At 41.5% G+C, this 13,004-nt stretch overlaps 1 protein-coding gene across 1 annotated transcript; it reads left to right on the top strand.

Moving 5' to 3' along the window:
- Nucleotides 1-5,281: 5,281 nt before the first annotated feature.
- On the top strand, nucleotides 5,282-12,548 carry LOC129923296 (uncharacterized). The gene is made up of 2 exons (XM_056013565.1): nucleotides 5,282-6,620; nucleotides 12,460-12,548. The coding sequence occupies exons 1-2, from the start codon at nucleotides 5,282-5,284 to the stop codon at nucleotides 12,546-12,548; spliced, it is 1,428 nt and encodes a 475-aa protein (XP_055869540.1).
- The last annotated feature ends 456 nt before the right edge of the window (nucleotides 12,549-13,004 follow it).

A 13,004-nucleotide genomic window follows, 5' to 3' on the forward strand; every position in this document is an offset into this window, starting at 1 on the left:
TCGATATACTATAATGAATCTCCACCCTGGGACGAAAGCCCTCTTCCTACTATAAGGGACCATATTGAAAACATAAAAAGAAAATCTGATTACAGACCAACAGAGCTCAAGGAAATAGTGAACTGTTTTCTACATACCAATTACCCTAGCAATCAGTGGATCAGAGTTTACACGGATGGCTCATCCCATAAAGCCACCACAAATGGAGGAGCTGGAATACTTATCGAATGGCCAGATGGAGGAAAACTAGAAAAATCCTTTGCAACTGGAGAGCTCTCTGACAGTCACAGAGCAGAAAGGGAAGCACTAGCACTAGCTGCTACCATGCTAGCAAATCATCCAAGTTCCCCTCACAGTCAGATTGTCTTTCTAACAGACGCAAAAACAACCCTCCAAAGCCTGCAAAACTCTGATTCCCCTTATATTAAAAACCTCAGAACAGCACTCACAAAGCTCAACCACAACAGCAAAAAAACTGTTATTCAATGGATACCAGCTCACATACAACTAGCAGGAAATGAGAAGGCTGACACACTCGCCAAGAGTGGGAGAACAAACTCACAAGTAAACTCTGCACTCTATCCAGAAGAAATGAAGAAATTAATTGTAGATAAAATAAATGAGAAATGGACGAGCTCCCATCCAAATCACAAGAAAGATGATGCTTACTATAAGCTATCCCGACAAGACCAACGTCTAATCTTTCGACTTAGGACCGGACACAACAGAATGCGACAACACATGTTCCGGAAGCTCAAAATTGGAACCAGTGAAATCTGCCCATGTGGAGTATCACCAGAGAATGCCGACCACGTCCTCCAAAACTGCTCTCTCTACCAAGAGGCCCGTATAAGACATTGGCCCCAAATCACCCCAGTAGAAAGAAAACTATATGGAGAGCTCCCTGATTTGGAAACCACTGCGCAGTTCATCTCATGTATTGGTCTAGTCATATGAACACTCCAACATAACAATGAGAACGATGAAGAAGAAGAAGAAGAAGTAGGACTATATAAAACAATACAAAAAAAAAATCTGTTGTATACGCTAATCAATGGCGAACCCATAACTTCTGAGTACATGTGTTTCGGATATATCATGGGCTTAGCAGGAATGATATTGGTTCACACATTAATCTGTTTTGCTACCATTATCTGGACGCCATTTATAATTTAAACCTACGAGAATTCAAGCAACAGCCTGAGAAAAACTTCACCAAGCTACAGTCAGCAAACTCCATATTATGGGCGTAGACAAGAAAGGTTTTGAAGAGCATTCACTGAGGTCAGAGGCTGGGGGTCAAAGAGGAAGGGTTCACTAAACATTTGAGTAGATTGATCGAGGCCCTGGAGGAATGTAGAACAATTCAGATGCCAGAAGGTTAACTAAGGTCCGTGCATGATGTTGGAACTTTGGCGATGTTTGCCATGTACAAAGAAACCTCTAGAAGATCTCTTCGACAAGCAGATACCCACCAAAGATCGGAAAACTGAATACAGACGCTGCAGGAATATTAGATTAGAGACAGGATTGGACCCCACGATGACCTGTTAACTACTGTAAAAAAAAACGCTAACTAAAACACTTATGTCCATATCACAATCACAGTTTCTTTGAGGCTCGCAAAGTCCTTCCTTCAGGGAACAGTACCAGGAAAGGTAAGAAGCAGACAGAGAAAGCAATGTGAAGACAGCATAGAAGAATGGACGGGCCTGCCATTGAAAGATATTCTATCCAAGTTAAAAGAAAGAGAGAAGCGGAGAAGGACGGTCAGCAGATCTTGTGTGGTGCCCCAATAATCCAACAGACTAAGGAATATGTGAAGGAATGGGCTGTAGATTAAGAAAGAGACCAAGGGCCTCGTACTCCTTAACGAAGTCTTTAATTTATATCAATAGATCAATCTAAACATTATTACAAGGTCTAATGAATCACCAGTCAAATAGTGTAGATTTCATTTATTTTGTCATAAGGCAAGTCACCAATCACTCTTCGACTTAAACCATAGAAAAAAAATGATAACTAACTTGAGTTATAAAGGAGATTTGATACGAATATCAATTTCCATGTATAGAGGTAATGTTAAAATTATAGCTCTGGTCTTTTTTTTTTTATTAAGTTGTCCACAGTCAAGTTTAATTTAGCTTCCTTGGCGTGGTTGAGCTTATCGTGAAAAAATCTCCACTAAGCTTGTCTTTAAATAAGAGGTTAATATAACAAAGAAATATTGTTTAACTTTTTCACAGTAAAATACAGTTGTATTCGCTTAATTGCATAACTGCTGTGTTCGATGCGATTAACAGGACTCTATGAATAAGCGGAAGTTCTAGTGTGCCTGTACCAGGTCTCAGATCAACACAATATGTAGTTTTGTGTAAATAACTTGTATAAAAGTGTTTGCAAGTCAAGGGTCACAATGTGGAAATCTGAAGTAAAATCAAAATGACAAAACTGCAAAACTCATTCTAAAGTATGTGAATTCTAGTAGGGCCTTTTATACCGTATAAGCATTTAAAGTATTATAACAGCCTGTTCCATCGTCTATGCAGTGAACCACAATTACATTATATTAAACAAATTGCTAATAGACGGATTTACTTCTCCAACCGGAAAGCAGTGGCCGGCCAACCGGGATGCCATATCTTTTCAACAGAAGAACTGAGGTGTAAAATTATATTTATAACAAAGCTTTCATTTCTAAATTAGGGTAAGGCCCACACGCCCGCATTGGGCGGCAAGCTCCCTCCACAGTGATTGGTCTGAGGCGACTTCCAGAGCTTCTTCCCAGTTGGTGCCCACAGATTTCAGGTCTTCTAAGAAGGCTTGACGCCATGTTATAAGTGGGCCACCTTCTTCTCACTCGGCTTCCATGTCATAGCAGACTTTCATCAAAATGTCTTGTTCCTTTAGCGTCGGTTTCACGGCTTCACTACATTTGTCCCTAGAAGACGTTAGAGTGGATATACAAATCAAAAGCGAATTTTCAGCATACATCGTTTTACGGTAGAAATATCTGGATACAATGAATAAGAGAAAAGTCAGGAAACGACGTAACGTGGTCGAGGTAAGCTGACATAAGTTTAGCAAGAATTATTCATCTTTTTTTTTTAATTTTCATATTATTATCTTATCTTATAAATTGCAGACTTTCCTTCAAAAGGAAAGATAATTACGTCCTACACGCATGGAGGTGTTCATCTAGTCGTGTATGTTAATTATAGACTTAAACTTTGCCGAGTCTATCGTTTTCCTGGCTGATTCAGGCAAGCCGTTCCATGCTCTAATGAAGAAGGAGCACTTGTTCGAGTTTGTCCTAGCGTATGGAATAAGAAATAATAATAATAATAATATCAACCAAATGAATAATAACAACTGACCTCACAGACACCTTCAAGGCCCTTAACATTTCTAAGAACATTCTCGTTGCCTGCAGACCTGTCACATCACCAGAAAATTCCTCAGTGGAAACTGTTAAAGGGACTACGATGAATTTGGTTTCTCTTTAGCGAAACTCGACCCTGGCAGCGCCAGAGAATGACTACTCGTTCATTTCTAACATAATAATAATAATAATAATAATAACAGTAATAATAATAGTAATAGTAATAAAAGTAATAATAATAATAGTAGTAGTAATAATAACAACAATAACGACCACTTTGTAAGCAATTTTAAAGTGCATTATTAGATAAAATTATGTTGATTTGTCTCTTTTTACTACAATATCTGTTTACCATTTGAGATACTTGAATTAATACTATAAGATAACGGCAAATTTACTATGTAATATTCCATGCGGAAGTAATTAAGGATCATCAATCTAAACGTTCAAGATGATTTCAATTTATTCAAAATACTTTTAAAAATATTAGTTGTGAACTGACTTTCTTATGAGTGAGACAATACAACGATTTAACAAATGTGTTTTAAAAACCTTTAGTCTCCTATAAAGTTGATGTTAAACATTCCTTCTGGACGATTGCATTGTGAGAAGTCTTCAGGACTTTGCTTTTGTTGTCCTGAGTCCATAAGAATAATTTCTACAAGTTCCTATACTAGCTACGAACAAAAGACATTGAGAATATCTGAAGAATTCTTGACTCGGAATCCTTGCAAGTTACATGACTGACCAACGACATTGACTATCGACATTGACTTTTGAAATGAGCTTGTTACTTTAAGGATCTCGTTCTTGCTTACACAAATGAGGTACTTGTGTATCTTAAGTATTGCCAGTCTTACGGGATGTTTCCTTGGAAGTGTATTTTTCATCTTAGATACAATATGGTCACATTATGGGAGCATTATCGGAGGGGGCAAAAGGTGGAATAAGTGGATTACTTGTTTACATATGAATGTACTAAAATAAACACATTTTCTAGAAGTATACATTGGCGAAATTAAAAAAAAACAAAACAAGAGATACATTTAAAATATAGGCCTACTGTTTTTAAAAATAAAGCTTATATTAAGTCTAATTGAATCAATGAGTTTGGATCAGTCTGTGACCTAGAATTAAGATAGGTCATAAGACCAGTGACCTCTGCTGTACTGGCAAGCTAGTCCAGTGGTACTTCGTGGTCCCAAATTATATTATCTAGGCTATTAATTATAACCTCTAGATATATAACTTACTAAGACATACAAGTAATAACTTTGAGATTTCATTACAACTAATAAAGAGTTTATTAAGGAACATAATAAAAGGATCATTAAAAGAAAATGGGCATAAGGGCCAACAAAGGCAAGTCAAATAATGAAGAAAAAATCAAAATAGTAGGGCCGGTTCAGTTCAACACAATCATAGAACTGCCATCACAGAGGCACAATAGTGTCTCAGCTCAAAACAAACAATGAATTACAATAATATAATACAGGAATCAAAATAGTCCATGAGACACACAACTGTCTCTTCTCAAGACAAACAATGAATTACAATAGTATAATACAGGAATCAAAATAGTCCATGAGACACACAACTGTCTCTTCTCAAGACAAACAATGAATTACAATAGTATAATACATGAATCAAAATAGTCCATGAGACACACAACTGTCTCTTCTTAAGACAAACAATGAATTACAATAGTATAATACATGAATCAAAATAGTCCATGAGACACACAATTTGTCAGGTCGTGAAAAGTCAGCTAAAATTCCTCCACCTAAGTCCTCTTCTCAACGAACACTGCATTCGTACCTCCTTCGGAGGTCCGATCCGAATAAGGTTGATGGAAGTCTGCCACAACCTCCTGCGGACCTAGATACACCGCAGGCAAATATGACTGGAAGCGAAATAGTGACGGGAGCCTCCGGCCCCCAAACAACCCAAATTGACACTAGTGGGATCCAACCCACTCCAGGGACTAAGCCCATAAACACTAGGTCCCTCCTGATCTTACAAATTAACATCTGCGGGGTCATCCCAAAGGTGTTAGAGCTCTCAAAACTCCTCCACGAGAGGGCAATAGACGTGGCTTTACTACAAGAGACACTAACTGGCAAACGTAATGCCAGTATCACCGGTTATACTGCATTTAAGTGCAAATGCACAGACTGCCGGGGGCTCATCACTTATGTACGCAACAATCTGGTTGCTACACAAGTCCCCGGTCCACGAGTGCATGGGCGTACCGACGCCATCACCCTCGAGATACATAAATTAGGGCGCAAACTCACGGTAACTAATCTGTATAACCCCCCCAAGCACGAAATTAGTCTCGAATATGACGGTACCAATATCAACTCTCACAACGTCATCGCAGGAGACTTTAACGCTAAGTCTCAGCAGTGGGGCTATGATTCAACCGACTCATCGGGACATAAAATTCATGAACTTCTAAATAACTCTAATTTGTTCTGTCTGCAAAATAAACATACTCCCCCAACTCTATACCATACCGGAAATGGCAGCCAATCTAGACCAGACCTCACTCTAATTACAGCTAATCTAGAATCACATACTCAGTTTCAAGTCCTAGATGACATTGGAAGTGACCATAGACCCATATTAGTCACAATTGCCCTCTCAGAGGCCAGTGGTGTAACCCCAAAAGCCCCGCGTAGATGGAGTTACACCAAGGCGAACTGGCCAGCCTACGAGGCAGCAGTCAACACTGCCCTTATGAATATTGCAGTGGAGGATAGGGACGTTGACATCATATACGGCGAATTAACAGCAGCTATGTTGGGTGCGGCCAAGAGGTTTGTCCCGCGGACTTATCCTGGCGTAAGGCAGAAACGCGTGTGGTCTCAGGAATTGAATAAGCTGGTCCTGAGACGTAAGCGAGCCCGGAGGCTTGCTGAACGGAAGGGTACCCCTGAAATCCGGCGGGAGTACAATCGGCTCTGTAGAGCCACGAGTGAGCTGGCCCGACGCGTCCGGTCGAACCATTGGAACGCTGCCTGCGCCGGGATGGATCTTCGGGATACCTCGAAAGCCTGGCGTCTTCTGCGAAACCTAGAGGCCAAAGACACAGCGCGAACGGCTGCCCCTCTATTGTCACCCGGAGGGCCGGTCTCGACGGTAACCAAAATGGCCGGCTTGTTGAATCGACATTTTGCTAAAATCAGCAAGCCCGAAAAGAAGTCTGCCATGTCCAAAGCCCTCAACAAAGAACGTAAGAGGCTCGAGAGGGAGCCGGATGAGCCGGAAAGCCAAGCAACGTGCAACGCGCCCTTCTGTCGTGCTGAGCTGGACAGAGCGATAGCTAAGTGCAAAAACCGAAAAGCTCCGGGGCCAGACAAGGTTACCCCCGAGATGGTAAAACACCTTGGGGGCATTGCGAGAGATAAACTCCTGGAGTTTATGAATCGAACCTGGGCAGAGTCCAGACTGCCCGGGGCCTGGAAGAGTGCTGTCATTGTACCAGTCCTTAAGAAGGGAAAAGACGCGACTAACGTGGAGTCCTACAGACCCATTTCACTAACCTCAACCCTTGGCAAAGTTGCTGAGCGAATGGTTAACGAGCGGCTAGTTTGGTGCTTTGAGAGTGCCGGTATCCTGGCGCCAGAACAGGCCGGCTTTAGGGCAGGCTTGAGCCCGATCGACCAGGTCACGACATTCGCACAGGAGGTGGCCGACGGGTTCCAGAGGTCCGAGAGCACATACGCGGTGTTCATAGACCTAAAACAGGCCTACGATCGTGTGTGGAAGCAAGGCCTCTATCTTAAGCTAAGAGCCATGGGTGTGCGGGGCAAAATATACAATTGGATACAATCCTTTCTGTCAGGGAGGAGCACACGTACAAAATACCAGCACTCCCTTAGCAAGCCAAAACAACAACTTAATGGCCTGCCTCAGGGCTCCGCCCTGTCCTGTACACTTTTCATAGCCTTTCTTAATGATTTGCCCAGCTCACTACGGTCCAAAAAACTGCTATATGCTGACGATATTGTCCTCTGGTCAACCGGGAAGAAAGCCGACCAAATTCAGGCGGCACTTCAAGCAGACCTCCATACCATCTCCTCGTATTGCGACAAATGGCAGATTCAGATAAACGTTGCCAAAACGACCTGGTCCCTGTTCAGCCTAGGAATCGACATCCTTAAGGCTCCATTCGAGCTTCAACTCGGTGGGCTGCGACTCCAGCGTGAAAATACGCCAAAATATCTAGGGGTGACCCTGGATAGAAAACTGTCAATGCTCCAGCACGTCCAGGAAGTTGAACGAAAAGCCTCGGAGAAGTTAGCGTTATTAAGAAAGCTGGCCAGCACAAAGTGGGGTGCCAAAGCTGACATGCTACGCACATTGTATCTAGGGGCAGTCAGATCACAAATCGAATACAGCTATACAGTTCAAGTATATGCTAGTAAAACTGCCCTCGAATCACTCGACCGGGTACAAGCACAGGCTCTACGGTTCATTTGCGGCACCTTTAGGACAAGCCCAACAAACGCTGCTGAAATTTTTACAAACGTGGCACCCTTACATCTTAGGAGGGAGAGGGCAGTACTTACGGCCTATGAGCGCTATAAAAGGGGCGACTCTAGGCTACCCACCTCAATTTTAGTGCGACAGTGGAGAGAGAGGAACCGCATTAAAATGCGATCGTTCCTACACATAGCGGCCAATTTGTCAAATACAGCTGGACTCTCCACTGATAGAATTCCTATTAGAAGAATCAGTACGTGCCCTCCGTGGAGGAGATTGCCGGCCCCACAAATAAACCTGTCCCTGTTAGGGCAAGAGGGAGCCACCAAGAGGCGATTAACACCTGCCATTCTCCAAAATTTGGCATCCATTACAATAAAGTCCTACCCATCAGATGCCATATTCTGTTATACCGATGGGTCGGTAATGAGGGACCCCGATAGATCGGGGTATGGGGCCCTTATTGTCTACCCCGACCGGACTGAACCAGATAGGCTCTCTGGTCCATGCGGCTACGCTGCATGCTCAATGGATGCCGAACTGACAGGGATAACTAGGGCGTTCGAGGCCATTAGGGCCCGAATGCTCGAACGCGAGACTAGCGCCACTACGGTGGTGTTGGTCACTGACTCTCGCTCCAGTCTCCTAGTTATGGGTGGCGGCGGGGGAGGGTCGCCCGTAATAGAAGAGGCAATCGGCGCCGCAGATAACATCCGCCGAGCTATTGGAGCTGTCGTTTATATGCAGTGGGCGCCTTCACATTGCGGCGTGAAGGGCAATGAAACGGCAGACGCCCTCGCAAGGGAGGGTGCAATGGCAGCCACACACCTCGAAGCACCAAGCACGTACTTACAAGCAACGGCACAAATCCGAGCACTCATTCATGAGAAGTGGTTAAAGTCCTGGGAGGAATCCGACAGAGCACGTGGTGTCTGGCAGCGCATGCGTCACCCAGATCGCGACGATCCATGGTGGCGACTGAGGAGGTCAGAGCAGTCAATAGTTGCGCAGTGCAGGACGGAACACTGTCCTATTGGGGCATACTTTGCCCGGTTCCGCACTAACTTTGACTCCCGATGCCGTCACTGTGGAGAGAGCGTCGAAACAGTGTCGCATGTCTTGTACGAGTGTCCCCAGCTCCGCGAGCTAAGGGGGGACTTGCCTGTGCAGTCACTCGACTTGTATGGTAGCTATGAGGCACTACGCCGGACGGCTAAGTTTCTTGCCAGAGCACTACGGGAGGACTAGTCCTTCCTGCTCTGATTTTTCAATAGGAGTTCATCTCAGGTCTCTTCTCAAGACAAAAGTTTGTCTTTCACATACTTTACGACCCAAATCTGGTCTTTATAAAAAAAACATGTACAGGAAAGGATAAGAGACTAAGTATACATAATATTCACATCAACCAACTTATTAACAACAAATAAATAAAGTCTACTTAGCTCGTTAGTGGAAGATACATTCCTATAAAGTGGCACACTCCTCTTGATTAACACAGTCAGAGCAGAACATAAAAACTATCATATAAACATTATGGAAATTTAGTTCACAATAATGGACAGTGGTCAGCTCAAAGACTGAAGAGGAAGTGGCAACTGTACACAGTTAACAGGGACTTAAATTAAGTAATAAAGGGGACTAACTCTAATAAAAAAAAATAAGGTAGCCACCCTTATTGTCCCTCTTGTCACACAGTCATGTAATGTTATATGTTGTACGTCCTATCATATAAATCTGTCCGATAGAAAGAAATAATTTCACCAATTGTTTTTGTTCAACTTTTAGCTTTCTCAATGCGCTACGCTCCTATCGCGTGTCTTGACCAGTTGTAAAAAAAATGTGGGGGGGGGGGGGATAGAGAATGGGGTATCTTGGTGAATGGTTACATGATAGTTTTTTAAATGCATTAAACAAAATTGTTCACACAGGTTTCAAGAGGACTAATTCAACATATACCACCACATTTGTCAAATACGATTTCTTTCCCTTGTTCAAGGCACCAAATAAAATCATTTATTACCAATAGTTAATTAACTTATAGGTTATTCTTTTATGATTCTTTTGTTGTTAGGTAAAAGAAATAATTGTTCAAAATTTTAGCTTAATCCGAGATTGTGTGTGGGAGAAATAACGTGTACAAACTTTTTACCAGACAGACAGAATGAGCTTAAATAAGCTTTGTTAACAAAAAAATATGTATCAGCTTTATTTTATTTTGCATCTTATATAAATGATTGCCTTCGAGTCAGGGGATAAAGCTGCGACAGGCAGACAACTTAAACAGACAAAGCCGTTGGCCACCGAAGTTCTCGGTAAATTATCTCTTCGCCGTCTGCACCTGTCTTAGTCAAGGACTTTTTATTGGGTCTCAAATTTGTGTCTCGCGACGATTTTGATAATTCTATGGCTTTCTCCTGCTCTCCCAGTGACACATGTTTTATTTTTTAAAAAGTTTTCCCTTTCAGACCTTGCGATCTATGGGACAGATGAAGTCAAGGCCATCTGTTTCTTTGGCCAACTGTAAGCGAACAGGGTGTCATGTGGCCAGCACAACGACTAACCGCCTTTACTTTCCCCAACTAAAGTCAGGTACCCATTAGAGCTGGGTGGACTCAGGGGCGCCTTAAAATCGTGAATGTCAAAATTCCATTCTTCTCAGGGTTTCGAACCCATGCCGCCAGGTTCGGAATCCAAGCGCTTAACCACTCAGCCACCGCGCCCCATGATCTACGTAAGGAAAGTGTGTAATAATCTTTAATATAGTTTTCTAGAAGTTTGTTTACCAGCAGTGACGTAGTTGAGAATGATTGGCTGGTGAAGTGGGAGTGGGAAAGCGTAAGTTATGTCCCTTACTATCAACAGGGAATATTTCTGATGAAGGAGATTGGGAGTATCAATCTTTCATTGATAAACAACCATTCCAAAGACATTGGTGTTAGTCTACTGAGTTGGACTATCTTATCTAAAGTTTATTACGAATTACTGTAACACTTCATGTATTTAAGAGTTAGCCAGTTATCAACCACAAGCGTTGGTGTGTAAAGTGTCAACAGGTGCTGTCTCGCCCCAACCCCCTTCCTTACACACTCACACATGCATAGCTGACTGCCAGATACCTTTCGTGACTACACAGAACTATTAGACATAATTCAGTTAGTAGAACATGTTCAGATGCAGGAAGGAATAAAAAAAAAGTGACCGTAATACAAATGTCAAATAAGAAATGTAAAAAAGTAAGGTAAAGGTAACCCTTTCAGACCTTTCGGTCTATCGGGGCAGATAATGTAAAGCTCTAGCTCTTTCCAATCATCCAATCTCTTTTTTTCAATCGTCAAATCTCTCTATCGTTCCCAATCATCCAATCTCTTTCTTTCCCAATCGTTCAATCTCTTTCTTTCCCAATCGTTCAATCTCTTTCTTTCCCAATCGTTCAATCTCTTTCTTTCCCAATCATCCAATCTCTTTCTTTCCCAATCGTTCAATCTCTTTCTTTCCCAATCGTTCAATCTCTTTCTTTCCCAATCGTTCAATCTCTCTTTCTTTCCCAATCATCCAATCTCTTTCTTTCCCAATCGTTCAATCTCTCTTTCTTTCCCAATCATCCAATCTCTTTCTTTCCCAATCGTTCAATCTCTTTCTTTCCCAATCGTTCAATCTCTTTCTTTCCCAATCGTTCAATCTCTCTTTTTTTCCCAATCATCCAATCTCTTTCTTTCCCAATCATTCAATCTCTCTTTCCTTCCCAATCATCCTAACTCTCACAAACACATTTTGAAACTTTCCCTTTACTTGTTTCTCTTCCATTTATATGAAGAGGTGTTGTGGCAATATATTGCTGACGATCTAAGGCTAAAAGTGAAACCTTCTTTTTTTTCAAAGCTTATATCAACTAAATCTGTCGTCTTTCTGTCTGTCTGTCTGTCCGTCTGTCTGTCTGGTAAAACGTTTCTACACGTTATTTCTCCAAAACCCATTCTCGGATCAAGTTTGAGATTTGCACAATTATTCAATGACATAGACAAGACACGAATAAATAAAACAAATTAATTAATTAATTACTGGTAACTAAGGGAAATTAATCCATTAGTATTTACAGATACGCTAAATGTGTAGGGTTTCGTCCCCTTAGTTATTTAGCACGTTATTTCTTCCACGCCCATTCTCGGATCAAGTTGAAACTTTAAACAATTATTTATTGTACTTAACAAAACATGAACCAAAAAATACAAAAAAAAAACAACGATTAATCCATTAATTATTGGTAATTAATTCTTTTGTTTTATATTGAATAAAGGAAATAGCTTCCACATCATTGAGAGATGTAGTTGTAAAAGCAGAGTTCTTTTCCTTAGATATACTTTTTTTTTTGTAAAGGATTATTTATGTCTTTTGTTTTTGCATCTTTGCAGTTTCATTCCATGAGTCCATTCTCTTGTTTATCTTTCCTCTTCTCTTCAAGCATGCCTACTTCCCAACTGCTGTTTCATAATCGTCTCAGTTATCCCCTAAGACGTCTGCTTTTTACAACAATGGTGCCATAAGCTCTAAAATTAACACCATAATCCCTTCTTCTTCTTTCTCTCTAGATTTCGCGTCTTCAGCAACTGTAGTTATTACAGATAGAGAGCGCCTGAGCGGTGGTGGATTGCGTCATACATTAAGAGCAATGTATTGATTTGTTTCTTTAGCCTCTAATCAGATTGCATTAAAAAGAAACAACTCAGTTTTTTTGTTCTTAGACTTGAGCCGCGAAGCAGAGCTTATCTTAATATGCGTCGAGAGTATTACTTTTTCTGGTTGCTTTGCTAGCATGTTAGCATGTTCTTGATTTGTGGGAATCGTTGTCCTAAAGAAGTCTCCTTTGTGCAACTTTGGAACTGGAGATTTCTTCTTGCTTGTGTTTCTTCACCTTTACCTATCCCTTATTCTTTTGAACTGTTGTGGATTGTCTTTCTTCATAACTCTCTGTCTCTTGCATGGAATAGATTTTCTTTTAAAGACCCACAATTCATTAAAATATATTGACGGTTAATAGGCAGCGGTTCAAAATATCAAACGCTGACACGACCCGGAAGTACATTTGTTTGGGAGAACATGGGACTTTAACATTCAAACAACACAAACTAAGATT

This window comes from Biomphalaria glabrata, chromosome 16, assembly GCF_947242115.1.
Source record: "Biomphalaria glabrata chromosome 16, xgBioGlab47.1, whole genome shotgun sequence".
NCBI lineage: Eukaryota > Metazoa > Mollusca > Gastropoda > Planorbidae > Biomphalaria > Biomphalaria glabrata.